Here is a 27,509-nt window from a genome sequence, read left to right on the forward strand (position 1 = left end):
CGTCATTAAAGCCAGACGCTCTTTGCGTGCCAGAGAGCGAGAACAGGACACGCGCTGGTTTTAACCCTCTGCGCGCTAACAACCTCTCTAGTGCAAGGAAATGTCAGAGATAGGGCTGCTCAATTATGGGAAAAATCATAATCCTGATTTTTTAACACGATTATTTAATGACTGTAAAAACATGCACCTGCGCAGACACACGCAGCGCACATAAAAATTATTAAATGCATTTGTTTAGTGCTGTTGCAGAAGGTTACACGTGTCAAGCAGTGGTGCTCTCAGAGGTGCCTTTTTAAACACACTGGTCCAGCGGAACACGATCATATTTTAAACACGAGGGATGTATTGCTAAAACTCCTTGAAAAGCATATCATAAACAGGATTACTATCGGACTTCAAGTTCAGACAGAGCGCAGCTCTCTGCACGTACGCGAGAGTGGCGCCAATATGCAGCAGGTTATATTTTAAACAAAAGGAATAGTTTGCCTCAGCTCTCATGAAACGCATTAAACCGCACAAATACATAAGGATTACTACTTTAGTTTATGTTTAGACTTCGGACAGATGCGAGAGCGCGTGCATGTGAGACAGAGGGAAGCGTAGCTGCTCATCCACGCGCTGGATTTAGGTGCTAGAACGAGTCCGAGACGCGCGCATTAAGTCCATCTGCGTGCAAGAAGGAAATCTCTCTCTACAAGCTCTTAGCGTAAAGTGAAGCACAAACCCTCATGCAAAACTATGATGATGATAATAATAACAACCATTCGCCAACTATCGTCATGACTATCGCCATGAAAGCCTGCCATTGGCGATATGTCGGACGATCGTCGATACACGATACTATCGTCTATCGGCACAACACTAATACTGTACATATATATGGTACTGCCACCACTGCCTGCAAGAAACCTGACAAATCTTCAAATCCCATGTAAATGCAGTTTTCTGCAAAGCCAGTTTATTGATTTGCATGGTAATGCATGAAAACATTATTCTATAATAAGCAGATTTTTGATAGTTATCCGCTTATTCTGTGCATGTAAAGGCACTCATTGTATTGAATGTAGTATTGATTAGGAACTGTTTCGTTACATTTATTATTTTTATACTGAAAAATCATCCTCCTGTAAAATATGACAAAATGTTAATAACAAACGTATTTTTTTTGAGTGATGAAAGCATGATAAAGTATTAAACTTGATGAATGTGGAGATCTACAGCTCTCGAGCTGAGGTTGGAAGCACAGTGATGTGTGTTGTTAGTATGACATGTACACTTACAAGGTTCACCTCTTGCGTAAAATAAGCAAGCAACATGCTGTACATTTTAATACACATCATTACAAATATATCCGAAATAAAATGCACTCCACGACATATGTAGAGGTCTTACTGCTTGGATGCACTTTCATAACAGGAGATTTGGAGATGGCAGATTTGATCATAATACATTGTGCCTGTATGTGTGTGGTTTGCTTTCATTGGTCCTCTCTGTGTCGTCCTCTTTCTCCATTCACGCACGCATGCTGGTGCAGCTGCTGGTTTCCTCAGGTGTTCTAGGCAGCTGCCGGCCTTCAGGAAGGAGAAAAGTGCAAAATATGTCTTTTTGGCCCTCTGACAAACTTCATACTGTGTTAATACCTTCAGATAATGTGCCTTTTCAGCAGAACCTGTTGAGAATGGGAGGTCTTCTCAGGGTGGGATATTATGAGATAGCATCATGCGAAAAAATATTATTGTTCATTTTCGATTTGTGCTAAAGCCAGGAAAATAGACTATTTTGTTTCCAAAAAGATTGATACAAAACAGTAATGTTTCAACCAGTCAGGTCTTTCATCAGGCACAGTTTCTTTTATATAAGGAAAAATTGATGACAGGCCGTTGAATTATTCGTAAATAATGCACACCCAAGGTGGTAATGCGGAAGCCGGTGTGCATTATTTCCAAAATTATAAGGACCAGAGTCAATTATTCCACTTATACCACGGTTAACATCGCTCTGGTGCCTATTATTAAGACATTTGATAGGTTAGGTGTGCAGTTTACAGAAAATTAATCAACACCCATGGAACATTTCTCAGCCAATCAGAATAAAGCATTTAACAGGCCCGTAGTATAATGCTTAGTGTAATGACGGCTGCAGGCACAGCACTGTCTGCACCTTTAATGTACATCACGCACCTTTACTGAGAAACAGGGATCATTACTATGGTGGCTTTTTGCTGAATGTGTATGTGGGTTGTTTTGTTGCCTTGAAAGACATGATGAATGACATTTTTTACATTTAAGCATTTGTCTGTCACTTTTATCCAAAGCGTCTAGTGCATTACAAAGTATACATCAGTATGTATGTTTCCTGAGGATTGAAACCATGATTTTTTTTCTCAACCAATTGAGCTGCATCTGCTCCTCTCTTTACTCCCGCTCTGGCCATAGCTGCCAATGGTATTCATTTTGAGGTTGCCCAGTGTGTTTGGGCATGGACTTTCAAAAAGTAATATGATCTCCCTAAAAATGGGCGGGATTATGATTGTTATACCCCTGGGTCACTTTCGTAATTTTAAATGTATCAGACAAACAACTGCTTGGCCAGGGTGAATGCTGCTTTGGCAGCTGTTTTAATCACTAAGAATATGTAAATCTTATATCAATAAAGACTTAGTATGAAGTCTTGTTTATTTAGGTTATTGCTTGGAGTTTCAAAGTAATTTGTCTGTGTTTACACTAACTGAACATTTACCTTGTGTTACTTTGCAGAAATAGAAGCAGAGCAACAAAATGTCATGTTGCATTTTGTTGTAGTTGCTGGTTGCAATCGTATTTATTTATTTCTTGTGCTGTAAATGTAAATAAATATTTTATAAAACTCAGATTCACATGGAATAGATATATTCAATTGCTTCATAACAGTGTTATGCCAGTATCATAGCAGTTAGGACTAAGTAAGCAGGTTAAATTTGTAATATATTTCATCTTATGTCAATGTCATAAATAACAACAAAATTTTTCTAACTGTAAATGCCTCTCATTGTTGTTTTTGGCACTCTTATGATCACTATTTAAATCAATATAAAAGAAATGTGTGAAAGCGTTTAAATTTTTATATCCTTTTGTATATTTTCAAAAGATCTTTGTTATGAATAATTCCCTTTCTTGTTCAATACCGCTTTTATCTCACACTTATTTTTGCAACAATAGACTGAGATTATGTAATTGTATCATTTGTATTGTTATACAGTTATCACCTTGAAGTTATCATCACTAAAGGCGCATTTTCATCTGTCAGGGATTTATTTCCTTATCCAAACTACACAGAATCGTGTGTGCTTTGTAGTACAAGCTGTTGTTCCCACAGCAACATACAAGACGTATCAATCAATCCATCACAGCGCGATATTATGTTCCTCAAAAAGAAATTTGATGCTTTTATGAAATAAAAAAACTTCAAAATGAGAACCCAACCATGTGGTGTGACCCGGCGCTCGCTCGCAGGGATTATAAAGACATGGCGACGAAGCATTGCAGGCCTATCATTAGCTGACTTTCAACAGACGACTCTGTCTGCAGCATGATCTGTGCTCTCTGTCAATACCCACACTTAACCGTGAAAACAGATGTTCCTCTTCCATTTCCCCTCCCACGTTCAGTGTCACCTGCGTCTTAACAAGCTGTTTGTCGCTAGTGCTGCGGGGGACTGGGTGGTGTATTCTGGTGTCAGTATTCATTATCCGAGTCTTGTTCACACCTGGATTCCTGAATCACCACTGTTTCTCCTGCAAAAAAACAAAAAAAAAACAAGTGCAGAGACACCTCAGCTCAGGCAATGACAGGCCTCACAGCTCATTTCTTGGCAGTGTTGAGATAGAAATGATTACCAAGATTGCCAAGATAGAAGAGATCTCAAGTTCTTTCAAAACTTGGAATAAATCCCCTTAACACAGTTATAGCTGCCTACTTGCTGTCTGGGTTTTGGCACAGCTGTAAAAGACACCTCTTCAAACTCATCTTAATTAAAAAAGAATCTCTGGAAACATATTCAGGCCTTTACACAGACCTTAGCTTAAAGGAGTACCTTACACAAATATGAAAATTCTTTTAAATTGGACTTAACCTCATGCCATCACAGATGTATGACTTTTTTTCATTAAGTTGAAGACAAATGGATTATTTTAATGTCTTCATGTTTTATTCTTATGTGGAGGTCACATAGTGAATCTCTAGTAGATCAAATGTGACCTTGGACCACAAAACGTCTTATGTCACACTGGCATATTTGTAGTAATAGCCAATAATACATCAAAATTATCTATTTTTATGCCAAAGATCATTAGGATATTCAGTAAAGATCATGTTTCATGAGATATTTAGTAAATTTTTTTACCGTAAATATATAAAAAATTTATTTATTCAGTATTTGGATTTTTTGTAATCTCAGATTTCAGATTTTCAAATATACCAAATATTGTCTTATCCTAACAAACCATACATCAATGGTAACACATAAAGCTTATGTATTCAGCTTTCAGATGAATCTCAATTTCTACAATTTATTCTTACTACTCTAAATGAGCCTAGTGGGTTAATATATGAAGAGCAAAGATGCAAAACCCTCTAAGTGCGTCTGACATTTTTTTGAGCATTTTTCATCAGAATCTTATTGTATTCTGCCAACAAACAGGTATTTTTGAATAGTCTGAGGCTGGGATTAAGGGGATCTGAAGCGGACGTATTTGATAATAATATGATAATTTTGGGGGCGTTTATCTGCTTTTGCATCTGAGCTCTCCATACGTCTCCTCATAGGATCAAATTTATATTATACATATACAAAATTATAGAGAGCGTGTGCTAAGTTCAGAAATGTCGGCTCAACGATAATGTTGATTCTCATTGTTTCTCACATGTTTCGCATTTAGTTGTCATATATGTTTTATTGCAAGTAGGGATGTTAATATCAGTTAATTTTTCCGACCGACAACAGCAGCTTATTAACCAAACATTAACCATTAACTTATAAGATTTTAATATTAAATAAATTGTCATTGAGTAAAAATACAGTTGACAGTTAAATGTGGTAAAAACAAAACATTTCATATAATTTGAACGTGCAAACAGCAGCGACAGATCAACAACAGAACCAGGATTCATACATTGTAGGTATGTGACAAGAATTGTAAACATGTTTAAATGCTAAAACTAGTTGTTCAGATAGAAAAAGCTGGAAAAAAAAACTTTACAATGACACTAAGAATATGTCTATGGGTTCAAGAATAACAAAATACTGGCCATTTGAAACTCGAAAATCATCACCTTGTTTTGTCCCATTGTTTTCCATTTTGCGGGTGGTCAAACAACCCTTGTACGTCATTCAAATTCATTAAGTTCACTTTAAGTTTAGCAATTAAACTAAATCTAAGTTACAATTTCAAGAATGTTTTACTCCGCACATCGCTTGAGGTAATCCGAAGTTTGTCTAGAGGGACCAAATTGTCAGCCATGACAGCCGAGATTGTCAAGTACCTTTACATTATCAGATATTCACGCAACATTACCTTATCAAAAAGCATGCGAACAGTCCAGATGATTAATATCCAAAAAGGGCATCTTGTCTATTTTTCATCTACCACAGTGGCCATTTTTAAAGCAGGACGCATTTGGAAAAGTTTTGCTTTTGCAACGGCTTTCTGCGTTTTGTGAAAAAAGAGAGATGTTTATGGTCGGGGTCAGAGGCCATCAGCGAAGGTCTGTCCGGATGTGCATTAAGCATTTATTTACTTACCAGGCTAGGTGAAGCAGCTCTTTGTGCCTTTTAACGTCTCATAATTAGTCCTCATTTATGTTCAAGAGACTCAATAATAATCTTTTACACTCAATCCTTTATTCTTTTATATTTAAAAGCGTTTTTTTGCTGCTGCACATTCATGTATGTGATAAGCAAACCCGCGTTGTCGTTCCATTTATAGGCGAATTTTACTAACGCGCTCTTTAAATAACAAAAAACATATTGCCATTTTAGTTGCCTCAAAATAGCAATGCGCCAACAATCCGCCTGAACACACCTCATTTTTACATTTGAACGCCCATGGGCGCAAAAATGGGCGCAAATGTATTTCCTATTTAAACAACGTGGCGCTAAATGTGAAAATGATCATTGCGCAGGGTGGAAACTAGCAAAAGACACTTGCGTCGCGCATTGTGCCGGGTGTAAGATCATAGAGCCCAATGTGTTTGTGTTTAACTGACAAAGAGAAGTCATATACATCTGGGATGAACTGAGGATGAGTAAATTCTAAGAGTATTTTCCTGTTTGGGTGAAGTATTGCTTTAACAATATGGCATATTGCTTCATACTCTTCACGATGCTTTACACAGCAACAGGCTCTTAGCGGCTCTTATGTTGAATTGGTGCTTTTGAGCTTCAACTTTGCACTTGATTTGTATCTATTACCTCCTGCTGAACAACAGTAATCGTGACACTACATACACATTGATTCATTAAAGTCTTTGCTAAGAAAGCCTGCCAAGAGAGAACATATTTGAATGTCTGGTTCCTGCAATATGCTGGCAATAAAGGTGAGAAATGTGAATCCAGCGAAGATTTAAAACTACATAATCACGAAGGACGACTTGTGTTTTTCCTTTTCACCTCTTCTCGCAGCATCTAAAGGATTCGAAAGTGTTTCAGTGCTCTACGAAGAAGCACAGCTGACTTCATTCAAACTTCATTTTCAAGCTGTTTTGATTTTCGATTCTCATTATACTGTTCCTTTAAATCACCATTGAGGTCCTCTCAATGTCAATACCTCATATCCTTCCGTAACTATCTTTCATCTGCCTTTTATCTTTATTTCTCTATTCACTCTTCTGACAAGGGCTTTTGAAGCTAGGTCATGAGAGCACATAATAATGGCATTATGATTCACTGATCCTCTGCTGGAACAAACGGCCCCTCCTTCCCCGAGCGAGACACTTTTTAAAACCAACAGCGCCGACAACGATTAGCCTGACTCTGTCCTGGCTAATGAGCTCCTTGTTAAAGTTTAATGTCTGTGTTCCACTGCAGTCGAGAATTTTTAACTCCGGCTCTCTTCTAGGGGAAATGTGCAGCATTGGGGTATTGTGCCAGAGTATGCTGATGATGGCAATAGTTAGCTACTTATAACCATCTCCCAGTTCGTTGGCCTGAGGGCCGGAGCTCAGAGGGATGTTATGAATATGCTTGGTTTTGCTAAGGAGGAATGAAAAACTTTTCATGTTCAACCTGTGTGCTTTACTAAAGCAATAAGCCCCAAGAAGCAGTGGCTTACCAGTTCATTTTATAACTGCTAAGGGCCTAAAACCCCCTTATCTGTTATAAAATGAACTGTAACCCCACTACTTCGCGGGGTTTATTGCGTTTATAAAACTGTTACTTCATATGCATAGCAGGGTTTCACAAAATGAAACACAAATAAGTTGTAATTATATTAGTACAAATATTAGTCTTTCGCCAAACAAAGTAGTTCCTCAGAATCAAGTGTGACTGAAACAGAGCGCAATTCTCAAGCAACACAGACGCAGCAAAGACACAATGAAAATATGATTAAAGACTGTGGTGTTTATTTTTATAAATCAACATTCATCTAAAATATACATTAACATTTATATCATGCAACTGTTGAAGTGATGATCAAATATGCTTTTTAAGTTGCCACCCAGTATTAGTTTAATGCCTTACAGAAAAATTATCTTCTTTAAATAAACATAAAATTTCAAATGAAAGAACAGACCATCCGCTTTCAAACAACAACAACAACAAAATGTTTCATCCTACCTTCATTTGTTCTCTTATCAGTTATCATCTCTCAACTTTTCAGCTAAAAGCGGAGATAATTCAATTTTTGTGAAGAACTTTTGTAAGAGATCAGATTCAGAGTCATCAAAACTTATACATCACGCTAAATCCACCACAACGCTGTTGTGTCGAGTGAATGCGTCAGTGTTTAAGTTGGGTAAGATCGCCATCTAGTGGATAATAGCTGAAATATCAATTGAAGACAAAAACAACTCGGAGAACGTTTTCTCTTTATTGATGAAATGACTCAACAATATTTATTGACATTTATCTGGATATCGCCATAATTGTGCAAATGTAGAAAATTTTTTATATGATTTAAGACTGTGGTGTTTATTTTCATATATATTTTATCGCGTCTTAGAACGCGTTTCAACCAATCAGAATGAAGAACCAGAACGAGCCGTTTTATAAACTGCTTTCTATATACTGTGCCTCTATTACTTATAATAAGCCGTAGGGGTGTAGGAAAATATAGATACATGGGGGGGGGGTATTCCATTCCAAGATTCATGGCAGTTGTTTCATTTGGAGTTTCCATCCCGACCACTAGATAGCATCTTTAAACTTAAAAAGTGACAGGAAGAACTAGCATAGGGGCAAGCCACAAATAATATTGCTAAGGTTTGCATATGGGTGTGTGTTCTTAATAACAACAATTATATCCGGTTTTATTCCTAAAATAGGAAATATCCCACTATACGGACTCGATTTACAACATCGCAATGTACAGTATCGCAGCATATTGCATTGCAAGCACTGTATCGTGATACGTATATAGCGAGATTCTTGCCGATACACAGCCGTAATAAGCTTGTAGTTCTTTTTTCTTTCTTTTTTTTCTTTATAATTTGAGGGTTTGTGTAAGGTTACAAGATGGGTCATGCAAAAAGGTGTTTCTATATGCTAACACTTACTATACCAGTCCAAACTAACTAGTTTAAAGTCTGCAACAGTAATATCTCTGCCAAAGGGTTGTGCTATTTGGTGCAGAAGTAACGTTAGCAGAGTTTATTTTTAAATTAGGCCATTGTGCCATTTGAAGCAGTATGTCATATCATAATACAATTTTCATGTTTGCTCTTACTTTCTTAATAGTCTAGCAATGAAATGTTTTAGTACAAAAAGAAGTGCATTCCTTTGGAAAGGTGGGCAGATTTCCATCACCAAATGAGTGTGTCTGGCACTTCAATGAATAATCTATGATAATGTTGCATGCACAAGCAACCACCATTCTCTTAAATGAATAATTCATGTACCACTTTTCTCTTTTTCTCTTAGCGATCATGCAGGAGTGAGGAGGCACCCTGCTGGTAAAGCGGATCTGAAGATCTACGTGATCTTCTGAGCGAGAAACTCCTAAAAGTTTTCAGAGCAAAAGAGATCAAGGAAGCCAAATAAGGAAGAAGTGGTCGGTTGGATTGGCTGAGGGGGGACACAGAGGGGCTGGATGCTAACCTCTATTCTTTCGAGAAGTTCCCAAGTTCCTCAGAGATGGCCTCCAACTTCAATGACATTGTCAAGCAGGGCTATGTCCGCATGCGGAGCAGAAAACTGGGGGTGAGTAGAAAAGAGCAGCATGGGTAAATGTGTTTCAAAGTTTGCTGGTGCTTCTTACGCCGTTTAATTAGGATATTACAATGCTGTTGATGTGGGCTTGACCTTCTGTTGGTTTACACACATCTTATTAAGACTTTAGTTACACAAAGCAAACTTTATATATCAGTATTTAAGTTAGCATTTGTGAACCTGACTGTGAAAACCATCATTTTTGTGATTTACATAAAATTATAATACATGTAAAGTAGGGATGCACCGATAGGATTTTTTTGGGCCGATACCGATTTAAACCAACAACTTCTGGCCGATACCGATATTAAACACTTGTATACAATACTATACAGTTGGTCTATTTGCTAGTTTATTTCTGCATCAAATAATTTTTACTGAACATGGATTTGATCTAATTAACATTCAACTGAACAACATAATAAGAGAGACACAAATGAAGCTAAAACAAATATAATAAGACAGCATGACAACCTTCAAAGGTGGTTTTTGCTATTCAGCATTTATTTTATTAACAACATTAACTCGTTTTTTTTTTACATATAATGGGTTTCTTTATGCAGTTAATTAATAGGCCGATACCGATTGTTTTTCTAGTGCTATTGCCGATATGCCGATGGTTTCAAATTCATCAAAAATCGGCCGATAAATATAGGCGGCCGATACATCGGTGCATCACTAATGTAAAGATCATTCAGTGAAAATATCACATTTATTTCTTTAATTTTGACTGAGACTGTGATTGCCATGTCAAAGATTCAAATTTAAGTGAAATCAATGAGGAAAACTTTGATGCTCCAGATACTTTTGCCAGGATTTCACAGACTTGGTCACATTTGCTTAAATGAAGTATGAAAATTTTAACTAATCCTCTTGTGGGTTATCACTTCATTGAAGTCAGATTTGACATCTTGCACAACATATTGCTTCAATTCATAAGAGAATTTTTCCTTGTGTAACAGATAATTTTATTACTTAAAGAGGACATTTCACAAGACTTTTTTAAGATGCCAAAATAAATCTTTGGTGTCCCCAGAGTACATATGTGAAGTTTTGGCTCAGTATATTATAGAGATAATTTAATACAGCACGTTAAAATTGCCACTTTGTAGGTGTGAGCAAAAATGTGCCGTTTTTGGGTGTGTCCTTTAACATGCAAATGAGCTGATTTCTGCACTTAATGGTAGTGCCGTGGTTGGATAGTGCAGATTAAAGGGCGATTTATAGACGTGCGTAGGTCCTACGGCGTAGGTTCCGCGTCGGTTTTCATTTATACTTTTGCGTCGCCGTCCGCGTCGACGTGCAAACACACGCGAAACCGCTGGTTGGCAGTAATCACGCGTGTAACCACAGTAGCAGCAGAAGTCGTCACAGAAGAGGAAGCTAAGGAAGTTAACCCACGAAGAAGAAATAGCAACTTGTTGTGTATAATTTGAGAAGACCAGCAATGATGGAAGTAAATAAACAGCGACTTATGGTGCAGTTTGAGTTAAATCACTCCTCAACTTGGCTCATCTTTGTTTTCACCGTCTCAAACGGAAATGCCTATGACACAGTTTTTTTTTACCTGACGGGAGGGGTTCTGGTGGACCAATCACAGCGCTTGCGGCCCGCGTAGAGCCGACGCACTGTAAGAAATTTTGTGAGGTGCGCGTCAGGCTACGCAGAGCTACGCACAGGCTACGGATAGCCTATGCTGTACCTACGGCGTAGGACCTACGCACGACTATAAATCGCCCTTTAGAGGTGGTATTAACCCCTTCTGACATCACAAGGGGAGCCAAATTTCAATGACCTATTTTTTCAAATGCTTGCAGAGAATGGTTTACCAAAACTTAGTTATTGGGTTGATCTTTTTCACCTTTTATAGGTTGATAGAAGCTCTGGGGACCCAATAATAGCACTTAAACATGGAAAAGTCAGATTTTCATGATATGTCCCCTTTATAACTCAAATTTGAGCAACGTAATAGCATACGTAAAAGTTTTTCGTGTGACAGTAACTTTCAGCAATTCAATCAACAGTAATTGATTTCTAAAATGTATAAAATACTCAGCAATAGAGTTGAATTATGAATTTGCACGTTTGTCTTAAAGCAAAAATTAAAAACACCACATAGACATATAAACAACAATAAAAACTCCACCATAGTGACTGAGCAAGTTTTTTAGGAAGAGGTTTGTTGAGAATATAATGGTACAGACTATGAAAGATTATTTAACCTCATCTGTAGCACAGAGACCTCATTACAGTTTTACAATGTTCCTCTTCAGCCTCACTGGGTCTGTGAGCATCTTGTCCGTAACTGCTGTCCCAATTTTTTTTACGATGCCTTTGGAAAAATCATGTTTTCATTGTGTCATTGTCGTTTATTTGCATTCCAGTCACTTTACATTACATGTTTTTCTGATCCACATATGCATTTCTGATTAAGAACATGTGTCTTTAAACTAGTGCTCTCATGAAATCAATCTGGAGCCGGCGTGTAGCCATGTCTTGTGACTTTTCTGAGTTCCTCTCGACTCGAGCGAATGCATACGGTCGATAGCTGAATTATGTAGTCAGCAGGATTGTGGTTAGTGTGGCAGCAGTGAGGTTGTGACACATGGTCCTCTGGGGAATGCAGTGCTAAATTATACCTAAGAAGAGTTTGGGTTTAGCTTTTTTTTCTTTTTTGCTATCACTTAATCTGATTTGGTTTTTCTTCTACCTCTCACTCTCATCTTATATTTCCTTTATGCAAGGACACATCTTTGCTTTTTGATTCAAAACAGGCACCATTCTGACCTTCTTGTTTAACAAATGGCTTTCCTAATTGTAAGTCAATTTCCTTTTGTCTATTTAATGTTATGCTTGTGCACGTAATGCAAGCATAATGTCGTAAATCCCTGCTTATGCACAGCTAATACTATTTACATCCGAGCTGCTGCTTCAGCTCTGATTTGGCAGCAGCACAGAGTGCGTGGCGGCATTTGCATTTCTGTCTGAGCCGTGACAAAGCCATATTCCTGCCTTTATTCCTGTCTATAGCTCTGTCCTATTCTAATGAAATACTCGCCAATGATTGGAGGAAGGATTGTATTCTTCTCTCATTCTCATAGACAAAAGCTCCCAAAATTACAGCATTTCTATTATACTAAATCTGTCTACCACCAGAGTTGCTGTAAGGCTTTGACCAGCCAGGTGTTCCTGATGATCTGGATTATTAAAGGGGACATATCATGAAAATCAGACTTTTTGTGCTTGTATCAACCTAGAAAATGTGAAAAAGATCAACCCAGTAACTTAGTTTTGGTAAACCATTCTCTGCAAGCACTTGACAAAATAGGTCATTGAAATTTGGCTGCCCTTATGATGTCAGAAGGGGATAATACCTCCCCTTATCCTGCACTATCCAACCACAGCACTGCCATTTAGTGCAGAGATCAGCTCATATGCATTTAAAAGGACACACCCAAAAATGGCAACATTTTTTGCTCATGCCTACAAAGTGTCAATTTTAACATGTTATAATAAATTATCTAGATGGTATTTTGAGCTAAAACTTCACATACGTACTCTAGGCACATTGAAGATTTGTTTGACATCTTAAAAAAGTCTTTTGAAATGTCCCCTTTAAAACATTGGCTTGTTTGTTAAGGTAAATGTTCAGTGTTTTTTCAAAATGTAAAGAACATTATATAAGGAATAATTGATGACGGTCCATTGGATTATAAGAAAATAATGCACACCCAAGGTGCAATGCGGCATGACGCGAAGCGGAGTGCCGTTACACCGCGGGTGTGCATTATTTTCAAATAATTCAAAGGACCGGAGTCAATTATTCTCCTTATACCACGGTTACCACAAACATTGCTCTGGTGCCTGTTTTTAAGACATTTGACAAGTTAGGTGTGCGGTTATCAGAAATTAATGCATACCCACGGAACATTTCTCAGCCAATCAGAATACAGCATTCAACAGACCCGTGGTATAAGTGAAGATATAACTTTAATATCTTTAATATTGACTGAGTAAGGCCATGTCAAACTTTGATGCCCCTAATCTCAAAATTAGATTAAGACCTTAGTCTGGATTTCACAAACACAGGCACATTTCTGACACATTCATATGCAAATGTCTGGATGGTTTTAAAGGGATAGTTCGGCCAAAAACGATATTAAACCCATGATTTACTCACCCCCAAGCTGTCCGAGTTGCATATGTCCATCGTTTTTCAGACAAACACATTTTCGGATATTTTAGAAAATATTTTAGATCTTTCTGTTCATTAAATGTAATGTTACGGGGTCCAGCATTAGTCCATGACCTTCAAGTCCAAAAAAGTGCGTCCATCCTTCACAAATTAAATCCAAACGGCTCCAGGATGATAAACAAAGGTCTTCTGTGGGTAATCCGTGCGGTGTTGTTGTAGAAATATCCATATTTAAAATGTTATTAACGTTATAAACTACCTTCCGGTAGCGCCGCCATCTTGGAGTGATCCGCATTCAGGATGAGAGCTTACGCAGCGTACAGAGTTTCTCTGCTGCTGCTCTGTGCCCCCGCCCTCCGAATTTGTCATACGTCACTAAGAAAAGTGCGTACACTACGCTAATACTCTCTCCTGAGTCTAAGATGGCGGCGCTACCGGAAGGTAGTTTATAACGTTAATAACATTTTAAATATGGATATTTCTACAACAACACCGCACGGATTACCCACAGAAGACCTTTGTTTATCATCCTGGAGCCGTTTGGATTTAATTTGTGAAGGATGGACGCACTTTTTTGGACTTGAAGGTCGTGGACTATTGCTGGACCCCGTGACATTACATTTAATGAACAGAAAGATCTAAAATATTTTCTAAAATATCCGAAAATGTGTTTGTCTGAAAAACGATGGACATATGCAACTCGGACAGCTTGGGGGTGAGTAAATCATGGGTTTAATATCGTTTTTGGCCGAACTATCCCTTTAAGCACACATGTGTCAAATTAAAGGTTTTCTTTTATAAATACAATCTTTGGCAGCGCTGTATGGTGTAATTTTTTGCAAAGCATTTAAGCTCAACACAATATGAAATCACTCCATTCTCCATCACTGATGGACTGCTACCGCACCTTTCTTTGCATTAAACCAAAGTACATAGTGCATTAACCCCTATTCATTATAAAAAGAAAAAATATCTGTTTTGTGACACATTTCACCAAATTTGCATCAACTGCACACAAAATCATTTAATTACTCATGAGCACTGGACCCTGCCACCTGCTTTCTCTGCCAAAGCTCATGCCCCTCATGAGCGTGGCTGTCAAGCATCTCCTCATACTGTTCCAGACCACTGTCTTTCCAGCCCTCTTCCTCCTCACGTTCTCTCTTTCACCTCCCTCGCCAGGATCCCCACGCTCCTCTAGGGATGCTAATTAGTCAAACTGCATGCTCCTCTATCCCTCCCTCACTTTCTTCCCATGTTTCTCTGCGGTCCACTTAAAGACCAAGAGCTCCAATCAGAGCGCTGTTTAACATTCTGCTCGGTTTCCAGCAGCCCTGTACCGACGGCCCCGCTGCCATGCTGGATTCACCCTAATTGCTCTTCAGCCATTGCCAGCTCTGTTGAGCACATTTGCAACCCAACACCACGCATCGCTATGATGACACTACCCCAGACTTTTAATTGAGTGGGGGGGGGTTGATTAAAGAGGATGTACAGACATTGATACCATGGTGTCACTGAGGGACAAACATAAAATTGTTTATGGTTTAGCTTGATCAGAGACCTGCATCAGTTTTGAAGATCCCCAAAAGGTTTCAGTGGACACAGTCAGGAAGTTGGCGTTTTAAATTTAGACTTGCCTGAAGGGAATCGGTTTAATTTAAACACAGAAACTGTTGTTTTAATAGTGCTACACTATTACGCTGCCCATCCCCAGATCTCAAGCTGAGTTTTGGAGATTTAAAAGGAAGAGGAGATGAGACTGAAATTGAATGGATGACAAAAATGAATTAATAGGCCAGACAGACTCATCATTATAGCCTTATGGCACAATTAATTTGCATATTTTGCCTCTTTGTTTCTTTTTTATTCTCCTTGTGTGCATCCCTAAGCAGTTATTGTTCCCCTCATCTCCTCTGTTACTGTATATTGATCTGCAGTAAGTACTTTCGATAAGTGCTGTGGATTCCTCCAAGCATTATTTCAGCATATCTGTAAGCCATTTGCCTTGACATACCATGACAGTTCATTCTCCAGGGAGGAAATTAGGGAAACAGCATATGTTTTAATATAACGTACATGTCGATATGAAGATATCCGCACATCAGAACATTGAGTGCAATAATTTACTAGAGTCATTTACCCTTAAAAACATTGCCTTTTTATAGTAACTGAATACCTTCTAGAAAAATTGGTATTTTAACCTAGTTTCTGTACTGTAGGTTAGTCTGAATTAGTGACATTGCGTATGATAGTATTAGTGATAGATAGTATTTCTGTGTGTCTGTTTATCTGTGTTTGTGTAAAGTTGCCTACGGTATCAGTATTGAGAAAAGGCATGACTGACACACAGACACACACGCGCGCGCACACACACACACTGCTGAAGCTGTTCAACAGTCTGTTTACAGAGGATTAGTGATCCTCAGGGGACAATATGATGCAAACAAGGGATAAACTTTTTACCTCTTGTGAATAAAAAACAGCATGCAGCTTTTTTCTGTTTCTCCACATTATTAGGAATAGTCCAAACATTAAAATGGCAATTATAATAAGGTCAGCTTAGTTGACACATACAGTTCACTTTCATTCATCTTGGCAGGAAATCGGACATTTCATTAATTCATACAGTTGCGTGAAACTGTTATCCTCTTAATGGATGGTTTTATCTTCTTAAGCCTAAGATTTAAACACTTTTATCACTTTGTCCTCTTAGACATTTTAACTCGATGAATTCTGAATGCGACTTACATAATCATTTGATTCTATGATTGTTTTGAGCATGAATGGAGGCTGGGGTTTAACCCCTTCAGACCCCTCTGAAATGGACGTGATGTGTTTTGTGGTTCAAACCAATTAAAATGATGATCAACCGATCTAAATAAGGCACACTTAAAAATCAGGTATGAAGGGATTAAATCATTTTCTTTTGAATATTTGGCTTCTGCAACGATCCGTGGCTTCTTACAACAAAGTCACACTTTTTAGCAATTCAGTAGTCCTTGAGGATAGTAAGAAACACATTTTTTATCTGCCTTGCTTATTTCCAATCCTTCTTATGGCACCATGTAAGTCAATATACGTGCGTGACACTCATGCTAGTTAATGCAGTTAATGTTATGACTGTGTATGACTTACAGCACTAAACATTTAAAATTTGATCAGTGTGTAAACACAACCTATGTTAGATATATGCCTTAAAGGAGAATTTCACCCGTGGAAACATTAATATTTATTAAAATTGGATCATATTTGTAGTTGAAATGTAACATAAATTTAGAATTTGGTGCCTATTTGACAGAGAAAAGGAGTGTTTGTAGTCTCACCACCTCTACAAAGATATAAGACTTCCTTCTTTCAATAATGCAAAATGATGATTTTTAAATCATTGAAAGAAGGAAGTGCAACACTGAAATCTGTATTTCTCCTGTCTCAGGGGAAACAGAGGGAATGATGCATGACCATTCAAAAACATGACTGGGGTTCTAACTTTACAAAGATTAATGCAAATGGGTGAAATGTCCCTTTAAAGCCTAATATCTTATTCTCTTACTCACCAGAAGACATTTAGTCCTGAAAATAAAAAAAAACATTGTACATATTTCCTGTATTTTTTGTTTGTATTGGAGGGACAAACAGAAGATTGTTAATGGTTTAGCTTGATCAGAGACCTGACTTGATTTAGAAGATCCCAAAAAGGTTTAAGTGGACACAGTCAGGAAGTTGCCTTTTTAAATTTAGACTTGCTTAAAGGGTTTAATTTAAACACAGAAACTGTTGTTTTAATAGTTTTCCACTATGTCTGTTTGATATTTTTTATGCATAAATCTTGCAGTTTTCATTTGGTTTAATTGGCAAACTGGTGATTCTGTAAAGCCTATACATCAGACTGTTCAGAAAAAGGTCAAAATGGTTGTTGAAAAGATAAAATAGAAATACTATTGCGTAAGAAGTTTGATTTCTAGCAGATTGAGGTGATCTAGCTGTAAGAGAAGACCTGTGATAACAGTGAGCACGATTGGCCTTGGGCTGGTTGGAGCGCTAGCCTAAACGGATGGAGGTTACCGTGGCAACTGTAGGTTTGGTTGTTGAAGGACATCAGAGGTATAAACAGAAAAATAGCTTTTCATGGGAGGAAGGTTCAGAGAGGAAGAGTTTGTTTTTACCGAAAGTTGAACCCAGATCACAACTGGTGTAGGTTGAAAAGAAGATTTTGTTAAGAGCAGATTTCACATTTGATCAGCTAAGGCCTGGGATGATTTTTACGTCTTAAACTATCTTTAAAGGGACACTCCACTTTTTTTTTTAAATATGCTTATTTTCCAGCTCCCCTAAGTTGCTCCCCTAAGAGTTAAACATTTCATTTTTACTGTTTTGGAATCCATTCAGCCGAGCTATCCGGGTTTGGCTGTACCACTTTTAGCATAGCTTAGCACAATCCATTGAATCTGATTAGGCCATAAGCATTGCGCTAAAAAATAACCAAAGAGTTTCGATATTTTTCCTATTTAAAACTTGACTCTTCTGTAGTTACATCGTGTACTAAGACTGACAGAAAATTAAAAGTTGTGATTTTCTAGGCAGATATGTCTAGGAACTATACTCTCATTCCGGCGTAATAATCAAGGACTTTGCTGCTGTAACATGGCTGCAGGAGGCGCAATGATATTACGCAGTGCCCGAAAATAGTCCCCTTTGTAACTTTCACTTTGTAATTTTTCGCCCCTTTGAGACCACACACGTGATGACTGTAGTAGCGCTTTCAAAGCGACGTGAGATCTCACAGAAATGCGAGATCAAATGTGACTTGAGAAAAATAAATGGTAGTTGTTGCCATAGTTGTACAAGTGAATATTCTTCCTCAATACTCGTCTTTCTTGTTTGTCATGTTTGTGGGTGTCTTGTTTCAGCTATAAAAGCACGCAACATCCGGTTAAAGCTTAAAGCTCTCATTGGCTATGGGAGCTGTCATGTCGGAGGCAGTCCGATCAAGAGTCCTAAATTTATTTGATATTTACGATTTGGGATCAGGGAGGCTTCAACACGACCGGGAGCAGCAAAATAATTGCAATTACACCACACACACAAAGGTTTTTTACAATAAATTGGCTGCGGTAAAAAATACAAGGGTCGCACCCCCTTTCATTTACTGAGGGTGCAAATCATGCTTAAAATATTTACGTGTGGCCAGTCTTAGTGATGTGTTCTTAGTAGTATATATATTACATTTACAGTAGCTGTATAACTACATGGGATCTGGTTATATATTTCAGATTTATCGACGCTGCTGGCTGGTGTTTAAGAAGTCGTCCAGTAAAGGTCCTCGCCGACTGGAGAAATACCCTGATGAGAAGTCTGCCTACATCAGAGCTTGTCCTAAGGTAAACTTCTTCTCACTGCAACAGTTCAGCCGAATTCTAATCTGAGCCCTGAAAATGTCACAAGAGGTATTCAAGTGACACTTCAGTTGTTCAATTATACTAACAGCCTTATGGAGGGCATTCAGAACTGGAGGAAAAGATCACAGAAACCAGACGAGCAGTGTTGGGGGGTTGTGAAGGGGTGAATTGTGAGTCAAATCAAGGACCAAAAAGTCCTCGCATCGAACTTTATAATGACACACACCAAAAACCCAAAATGTCAAGGAACTTCTGTCAAGCACTGATAAACTGAATAATGTTAAATAAAAGGATCCAGGTAATGCAAGGGCATAGATTTATTATTTGGGGGGGTAATTAAACACTGTATATGCTGTAAGTATTGAGAGTTGTAATTGCTTGTTTTATTGGGTTAGAACTACGCCCCTGATGCATCAACTTCCATATTACCATGGTATTTTGCTGACTCACATTTCCCCATTTTTGGTCTGTTTATCAGTCTCATTTGCCTTGCTTTACTGCACCCTGCGACTCTCACAACCAAAATGAGAGATGAATGAGATGATTAAGAGAATACAAGAGCTTTTACGAATGATGCATTTCTAGTTGTTCGTGAGTTTAGTCTAAATGACTGTGCTCGGTCAGGATTTTGTTTCACTTTGTTTCACAGGTAACAGAAATTAGCAACGTAAAGAACGTGACGCGGTTGCCACGCGACACCAAGCGGCAAGCAGTGGCCATTGTCTTCACAGATGACACTTCTCGAACGTTCACTTGTGAATCAGGTATTTTCTTTCTCATACTAAAGATTTACTTTTTTCGATTCTTACTTATAAATTGATAATGTGCTGCTCTCAATGTTATGGAACATATTCATTCATTTGTAATCTTGACACCAGAGCTGGAGGCCGAAGAGTGGTTCAAAACCTTGTCTATTGAGTGCCTGGGGATGCGTTTGAACGACATCAGTCTTGGAGAACCGGACCTTCTGGCAGCTGGAGTTCAATGTGAACACACAGGTAAGAGTCTGAAGTCCCTGGGACTTTCGCTTACCTGGGTCAATGACGTGGCGTTAATGATTTTGTGTCCGTATGGTTCAATTAAATGTAAAAGGGTTAAAATTTCAAAATAAATTTGCAGATTACTTTCATACCTTTTCTTTTTTGAGGACCATGTCTAACATTTCAGGTTTTATTTTATTGAAAGAATATTTGGGGGATAATTGCAAAAATGTCAATGTGGGGTAACCGGTCTGTGTCAATTGTTGTTTTTTTTAAATGAAAAATAAATATATTCACAAAAAATTTGGAATAAAATATAATCATCTAGTTTAGTATAATATTATTTTTACATACATTTTTACAGATTGGGTCAAAGATTATTTATAAAAAAAAGCTGTTGTTACATATGTCAGGACAAATATTACAAAAACGCATTAAAATGTATATTTAGAAATAACTAATAAAATTTTATTTTAAAAATATATTTTTTTGATGATTATGCTATATATATATATACATATATCTCTATATAACTCTTAGATGTCCGTTGTGTTTTCCTACAGAGCGCTTTAACGTATTCCTGCTCCCCTGCCCCAATCTTGACATCTATGGGGAGTGTATGATGCAGATCACACACGAAAACATCTACCTGTGGGATATTCACAACCCTCGGACCAAGCTAGTAACCTGGCCACTATGCTCGTTGCGACGTTACGGGCGGGATGCTACACGTTTCACTTTTGAGGCGGGCAGGTAAAGCACATATCATAACTGTAAAGCAAGTCTGACAGTTCACAGAAATGTGAGATTGTGATGAGTATTTCAGTTCACTCTGTGGTCAGTCTGAATGCAGGATGTAACTTATATAAACAGAAGAAATGTTGACAGTCATTGAACGGTGGGCCTCTTAAAAAGATTTGTTGAGTAAATTCACTGACAAATTAAGTGCTCTTATCTATCTCAGTGCTTTGATCAAATAATAAAAGAAGCTTCACCAGCTGGATGCCCTTTGAGAGAGAACATGAGACCTTTATCTTACAGAGATTAAAGTCTGATATAACACTGCCTCCTAGTGGCTTTCATACTGAAACACACAAAGTGGTTCTAGAGGTGTCACAGTGATGTTACTCATTATAAAATTTTAAGTAATATGTGGCCCACTCTGTGAAATTCAGGCTGAAGTCTCGTGATCTTATTATGAGATTAGAAGCATCACATTTGCACTCATTGATTTAAACTTGATCTTTGAAATGGCTTTTCTCAGTCAATATTAAATACATCAAGATTATATTTACACAGAATGTTATTTATGTAGGATGATTAAAAAAATACAAGTGTATGTGTATGGGTTCTGTTTTAGCAGTACATCAGTTCAAAATATAGTTTTGTGTGTGTAATTGATATAAATGGTGCTTGTTTTTTAGGATGTGTGACAGTGGTGAAGGCCTGTATACTTTTCAGACACGAGAAGGAGAGCAGATCTACCAAAGGGTTCATTCTTCCACTTTAGCTATAGCTGAGCAGCACAAGAGAGTCCTCATGGAAATGGAAAAAAACAGCAAGGTAAACGAAGCATAGATATCTAGTGCACACAGACAGCATTTTTCATTAAAGGAATAGTTTTCCCAAAAAAATGAAAATTCTGTCATCATTCACTGTTTGAAACCTGTATGAGTTTCTTTATTCTGCTGAACACAAACAGAGATTTTTTTCGATAAATGATGGTAAGCACACAAGTACCCATTGACGTCCATAGTAGGGAAAACAAATACTATGGAAGTCAATGGGTACCACTGTCTATGAACAAAATATCTTTGTCCATGTTTAACAAAATAAAATAAAAAACTCATAGGTTTAGAACAACATAAGGGTAAGTAAATTATGACAAAATTTTCGGGTTTGGGTGAACTATCCCTTTAAAGGAAAACACCACTGTTTTTCAATATTTTACTATGTTCTTACCTCAACTTAGACAAATAAATACATAACTATCTTTATTCTATGCATGCACTTAATCTTTGTACAGTGCATTGTGAATGTGTTAGCATTTAACCTGGACCCATTCATTCCTTAGGATCCAAACAGGGATGAATTTAGAAGCCACCAAACACTTCCATGTTTTCCCTATTTAAATACATGAGTAGTAATATTGACGGAAGTTTGAGCGTTTTTTTATCTGCTTTTAAAAAATGCACGTTTTATTTTATGCCACCATACTTACTGGTGTAACTACTCATGTAACAGTTTTTAAATAGGGAAAACATGGAAGTGTTTGGTGGCTTCCTGATTCATCCCTGTTTGGATCCTAAGGAATGAATGGGGCTAGGCTAAATGCTAACACATTCATGAGGCGCTGTACAAAAAAGATAGGTATGCATTTATTCTTCTAAGTTGAGGTAAGAACATAATAAAATATTGATAAACGGTAATGTTTTCCTTTATTTTAATATTAATGTTTGTGCATTATCTTGCTAAGGCACTTACGGTAAAAATAAACCAATTTGAATTATTTAACATTTGAACATTGGAAATCATGCTAATATTCACTGATTAATAACGCCATTTAAAAGTAAATGCATTCTGTTTCTCATCATCACTCTTATCAGCTCCTCTCTAAGGGTACAGAGGGAACGTCCTACCCCTGCACCCCCACTGCAATCTTACCGCGAAGTGCTTTTTGGCACCACATCACCGGATCACAGGCTGGCATGGATTCTGCCAACGGTGAGACAGTTACCGGAAATCTGAATCTTAAGTGCTAGTGGTGATTTGTACAAACGGCCTCTTGAGGAAAACATTACTCTTGCTGCTCCAGCGTATTCTTTTTTTTATTGAATATTGATGTACCAATACAGTTTATAAATGCGTTATGAGTGGCATTTAGGGTGAAGCATGGCATAGTTATTATTATATTTCAGATATTACTGTATTGTCCCGAATATAAAACATAATTTTTTTTACAGAAATGTCTCTTAATAAACGATGTCGAGCTTATATTAGAAGATTACGTGTCAATCAGACCGTACGCCCACTATCATTAGGACAATGCATGTGCTTTCACCCGTTGACCCTTACTTTATCTATTTTGTATCTGCCTTCTTCCCTTTCATCTTAAATCAGGTGACATATACAGCGATAGTCAATCAGGAGTGGACGCTGACCTCTTCTCTAAACGCCTTCCTCCAGAACGACACTCGACTCTTCCTGTGGGCCACCACTCGACCCAGCCTCAAACGCACTACCCCACGTATCCCAGCGAGTGAGCAGCGTCACAGTGAAACACTCTTGTTTTTTACCTCTAGACCGCCCTCCACACTGCACTTTGCCCTATGTTTTTCCATCAGCTCTTCATCACCAGGGGCCAGGGGCCTGATCCACACTGCCTCAGCCATCCCTGAGCCCGCCAGTGATAGTGAGGGCACTTAATATGGAAAGAGGGAAGGCTCACGGCAGTTCGATTGGAGAGGGGGGGCCCACAGACCCTAAAGAAGACATGAGAGGGGAAGGGTTCCCATGGTCTCTTGCCGGGTTTTGTGGGAGTAGAGATAGGTTTTTAATACCTTTAAATAGATTCTCATGCACGTACTTCAACCCTATGCATGTCCCCTGAGGTAAACAGTTTAGCTATGGAAGAGCTTCATAGACACGTATAAAAGTCCTGTCGCTGTGGTCTACGTTGAAGGGTGTCTGAGAAACTACACAGACCCAGCCGAGGGCCTCCAGTTTGACCTGTTTTAAGCTTAAACAACTCTTCAACAGCAGAAGCTTTAATCGTAATACTGACTTACATGACCTGCCCAAGACCAGAGGACTCTGAGGAACCAGGAGCCCTTTGTAAAGAATTTGGGAAGTGACATTTCTTACATTTGTCAGTTATACTTTATTTAAAGAGACTTTAATGGGCGGTTACAATAAACACTGTCTCTGCAGTCTTACGTAATGAAGAAAGCCATCTGGATGAACGTGACGGTTAAATCCTTTCCCTGCTGATGTCATCCATGCGCTTTGTGTTTTAGGGAGAGCTAAGAAATGAAATCTGTTTCTGAGAGAAACAGAAACGAGAAATATATTCAGCTGTGGTGGCTATGTGACATCGCTGTTTTTATGAACTATTTATTTATTTATTTAAATTTACCAACAAAGCACAAGACAAATTGAGGTGTGTGTGGTAGATTTTCCTTTCTTTCAGCAGTTGTGTATGTAAAAGGGTTTGTACCAGCTCTGTAAAAGAGGAGGAAAATATCTTAAATAAGGTGGTAGGCCTCACAATAAATGCTTCTTGCTTTTCATGTTTGTCTGCTATTTTCTAAGGCAGTAATTTTCATGTTATCAAGTGTATCACCAAGGTCACCGATGTAATTTCTCTGCAAACCTCTATATTACATGACTAAACCATGATTTGAAGTATTCTCAGCTTTAGTAATACTGTTTTTATCATACTATCACTCTCTTAGTAATAGTACGTTGTAGGATTGTGAGCTGGGTGGCTCATAGGGCTGGGCAAAAAAAGCAATTTTTCGATTAATCGTTTTTTTAAAACGTGGTCGATTAAAAATCGATTCTCAAAGAGCAGAATCGATATTTTTTTCATATTTATTTCCGCAAACATTGAACGGAGGAATAGAAGCATTTTAGATTTCGCAAGCAAGAAGTGTTGTGGCTTTTAATTTCTTTTTATTAATTACCCACTTGTAAACTGCTGTTCACTGTTCTTTTTTATTAATATAGTATGTGTATTAAATCTATATTTATTGAGTTGAATCGAGAATCGAGAATAAAAACCTACATGAGAACCGGAATCGAAAATCGAATCGATTTGATAGCTTGTGAATTGAAATCGAATCGATCTGGAACATCTGAATCGATACCCAGCCCTAGTGGCTCATACGGCCAACAGGAGTTTGAGTTTGGCTTACATCTTGTTCCCTCTGTTAAACTTAACCAACTTACATTTTTATGCTGTTCAGACAGTTTGTGCAAGTTTGGTGTTGACGTACAACACTGTAAAAGAAAAATTTGGGTTGTTTCAACTTAAAAAAGTACGTTACTTGGATGCCTTAAAAATTTTGAGTTCATTCAACTTAAAAATATTAGTTGACTCAAATAAGGTTATTGTCAAATAATAAGTTGAATGAACTCAAAATTTTAAGGCAACCAAGTAACTAACTTTTTTAAGTTGAACAAACCATAGTTTTTTTATCACATCTGCTTGTTAAGTTATGACGTAAAAAACATTTCTGGGTCCACACGCTTCATATGAGACAATCTCTACAGCCGCTTATGAGCAGTATATATTCATATTACACATGTAAGCTATATTAACTCGTGGTGTACAATACATTATCCAAGCTCAGAATGTCCCAGACAACAGTACTAACAATTCATAAAAGATTCATTACTTTCTGGCCATCTGGGTCTAGAGCCTGTCATAAAGTTTTTATATATTAGTTCCGTTTGTTGTTTCCTTAAGGCATCTAATGGAGCATTTGGACCCTGAAGTTGAAGTCAGACTTAACAAATGGAGAGCTGGTGAACCACCATACACTCTAAAAATGGCTGGGTTATTTTTTACCCATAATGCGTAAAGTTTGGACAGAACACATGCTGGGTTAAAAATTACCCAATGTTGGGTTGTTGTTATGCAACCATGGGGTGTAATAATAACATAGCGGTTTGGTTAAAACAACCCAGCACTGGGTCAAACTTAACCCAGCGGTGTGTTCTGTCCAATATTTACCCATTATGGGTCAAAATCCCAGCCGTTTTTAGAGGGTAGCCATGCTGTTTACTGGTGAAGCTGAACTGTAAAAAAAAATACACAGCATTTTTGTCAAATCAACATATATTTTTATGCTAGTAAAACTGCTTCAACTAGTTTTTGTTATGTTAACAATTCACAGGTCAAAACTTGAAATAATATGCTGACAAAGTTGTTTTAACTTCATGCTGCATTATTTTACAGTGTGGTTAACACAAGTAGTCTTGCCGGTTAGAAGGCATAAGCACACCAACATCTAAAACATGTCTTATGCTGGTCTTATGAAAGGACCACCCTATTTTTGCATCATTTCCTGTTTTTGCTTCAATACCCCCATATAAATAAATATTGAAAAAGCTACAAGCAAAATGAAGAGAGCTCAGTACAGAATGTGTGCTGTCTGTGTGATTGACTGATCTTTTCCGAGTTCATTTTTGAGGTGTTACTACCTGCTGCTAAATATAAATTCATGCAGTTCATTCAAAAAAAGTTTCCTTGTGTCATTTATGTTCAATTTAAAAGGGCTTATTGAAAATAAGCTGTTTGTTTTATTGAGTGTTACTGAATGACAGGCAGCTGTAGCTAATGTTTGTGTACTAGGTTGATATGAGTATACATTTAGATAATACAAAGATGAATTTATCACAATGCCCCCTAAGACAAACAACACATTCTTAGTGAAAATTGTGTGGTGCTTTATTACAAAAGTGACCCCCCCTAAGCTCGTACTGATTTTGGCAAGTGGTTGATGTCCTCTGGGCAACATTTTTCTAAATTAAACCTGAACCCAACCATAACCAAACCCTAAAATCAGAGGGACATGATAAGTGAAAAACAATGGTCTACAAACAGCTAATCCTGGTTGTAAGCTTAAACTTAAAACAACTGGAAACTTATTTCTGAAATCTGATTGGTTGATTGAAATGTTGTCCCAGGGTCAACATAACATTGCCCTGAGGACATCAACCACTTCTCAAAATCAGAAGAGCCATCTATATAATTATTGTTCCAAAATTGTTCCACATACGAAACCGTGCAATATATACTACATTTACATCAACCACCATACACATCAAACCACACATCAGTATATACATGCCAAAAGCTGTTATTTTATCATTTCTTCCCAGGCATTTATCCTAAAAATCTATCCTCAAATTTATTAATTAGCCCAATGTGAGTTTTATGTTTGTATGTGGAGTCCTGTAAGCTTCATTGGCTGGCATTAATAACTAGAAGTCCTGTGAAGTACTGAGATGTTTTCCATGTCTGTCTCAATGCTAAACATTAGCACCGCTTTGAAGGTTAACACTAACATATGAGAGTGATGTCATGAAGAAGGTCCATAAAATCAATAGAAAACTTTGCTTGTTGTACTGAAGCACACATTTCTGTGCTGTATTTGTCAGAGATAAACCAATAAATTGAAAGTTATTTACTGGATGCTGTGTTAGTTTTGGGAAAGTTCAGATTTATCTCTGAGCATGTTATTATCAAGAGGAATCCATTGCATGTGTATTCATTGCTAAATGACATGTGTTCTGTAATAATATTTTACAGGGTTTTTTTTTTCAATAAAACAAAAACTGTTTTTATAAAATGAAAAATTATTTTGCTTTTTACATGTTAATTTTTTCAAGTGGTAAAACCTTTGACTATGATATATGAACTTGAAATGGGCTAGTTGAGACAGAAAATATATATTTACATAGTCTGAAAAAATAAATGTTTACTTGTTAAAACATTTGGCATATTTAAGTTTGTGTGTGTCACAG

At 37.5% G+C, this 27,509-nt stretch overlaps 1 protein-coding gene across 1 annotated transcript in view; it reads left to right on the forward strand.

Moving 5' to 3' along the window:
- dok4 (docking protein 4) overlaps positions 1-27,388 on the forward strand; it is a 52,282-nt gene extending 24,894 nt beyond the window's left edge. The window contains exons 2-9 of the mRNA XM_065267666.2: positions 9,115-9,393; positions 18,871-18,978; positions 19,646-19,760; positions 19,875-19,994; positions 20,540-20,729; positions 21,401-21,539; positions 22,583-22,700; positions 23,097-27,388. Of these exons, the coding sequence (XP_065123738.1) occupies positions 9,328-9,393; positions 18,871-18,978; positions 19,646-19,760; positions 19,875-19,994; positions 20,540-20,729; positions 21,401-21,539; positions 22,583-22,700; positions 23,097-23,239 (999 nt within the window). The 5' untranslated portion in view covers positions 9,115-9,327 and the 3' untranslated portion in view covers positions 23,240-27,388. The remainder of the gene's footprint in view (positions 1-9,114; positions 9,394-18,870; positions 18,979-19,645; positions 19,761-19,874; positions 19,995-20,539; positions 20,730-21,400; positions 21,540-22,582; positions 22,701-23,096) is intronic.
- The last annotated feature ends 121 nt before the right edge of the window (positions 27,389-27,509 follow it).

This window comes from Paramisgurnus dabryanus, chromosome 2, assembly GCF_030506205.2.
Source record: "Paramisgurnus dabryanus chromosome 2, PD_genome_1.1, whole genome shotgun sequence".
NCBI classification, from domain to species: Eukaryota; Metazoa; Chordata; class Actinopteri; order Cypriniformes; family Cobitidae; genus Paramisgurnus; species Paramisgurnus dabryanus.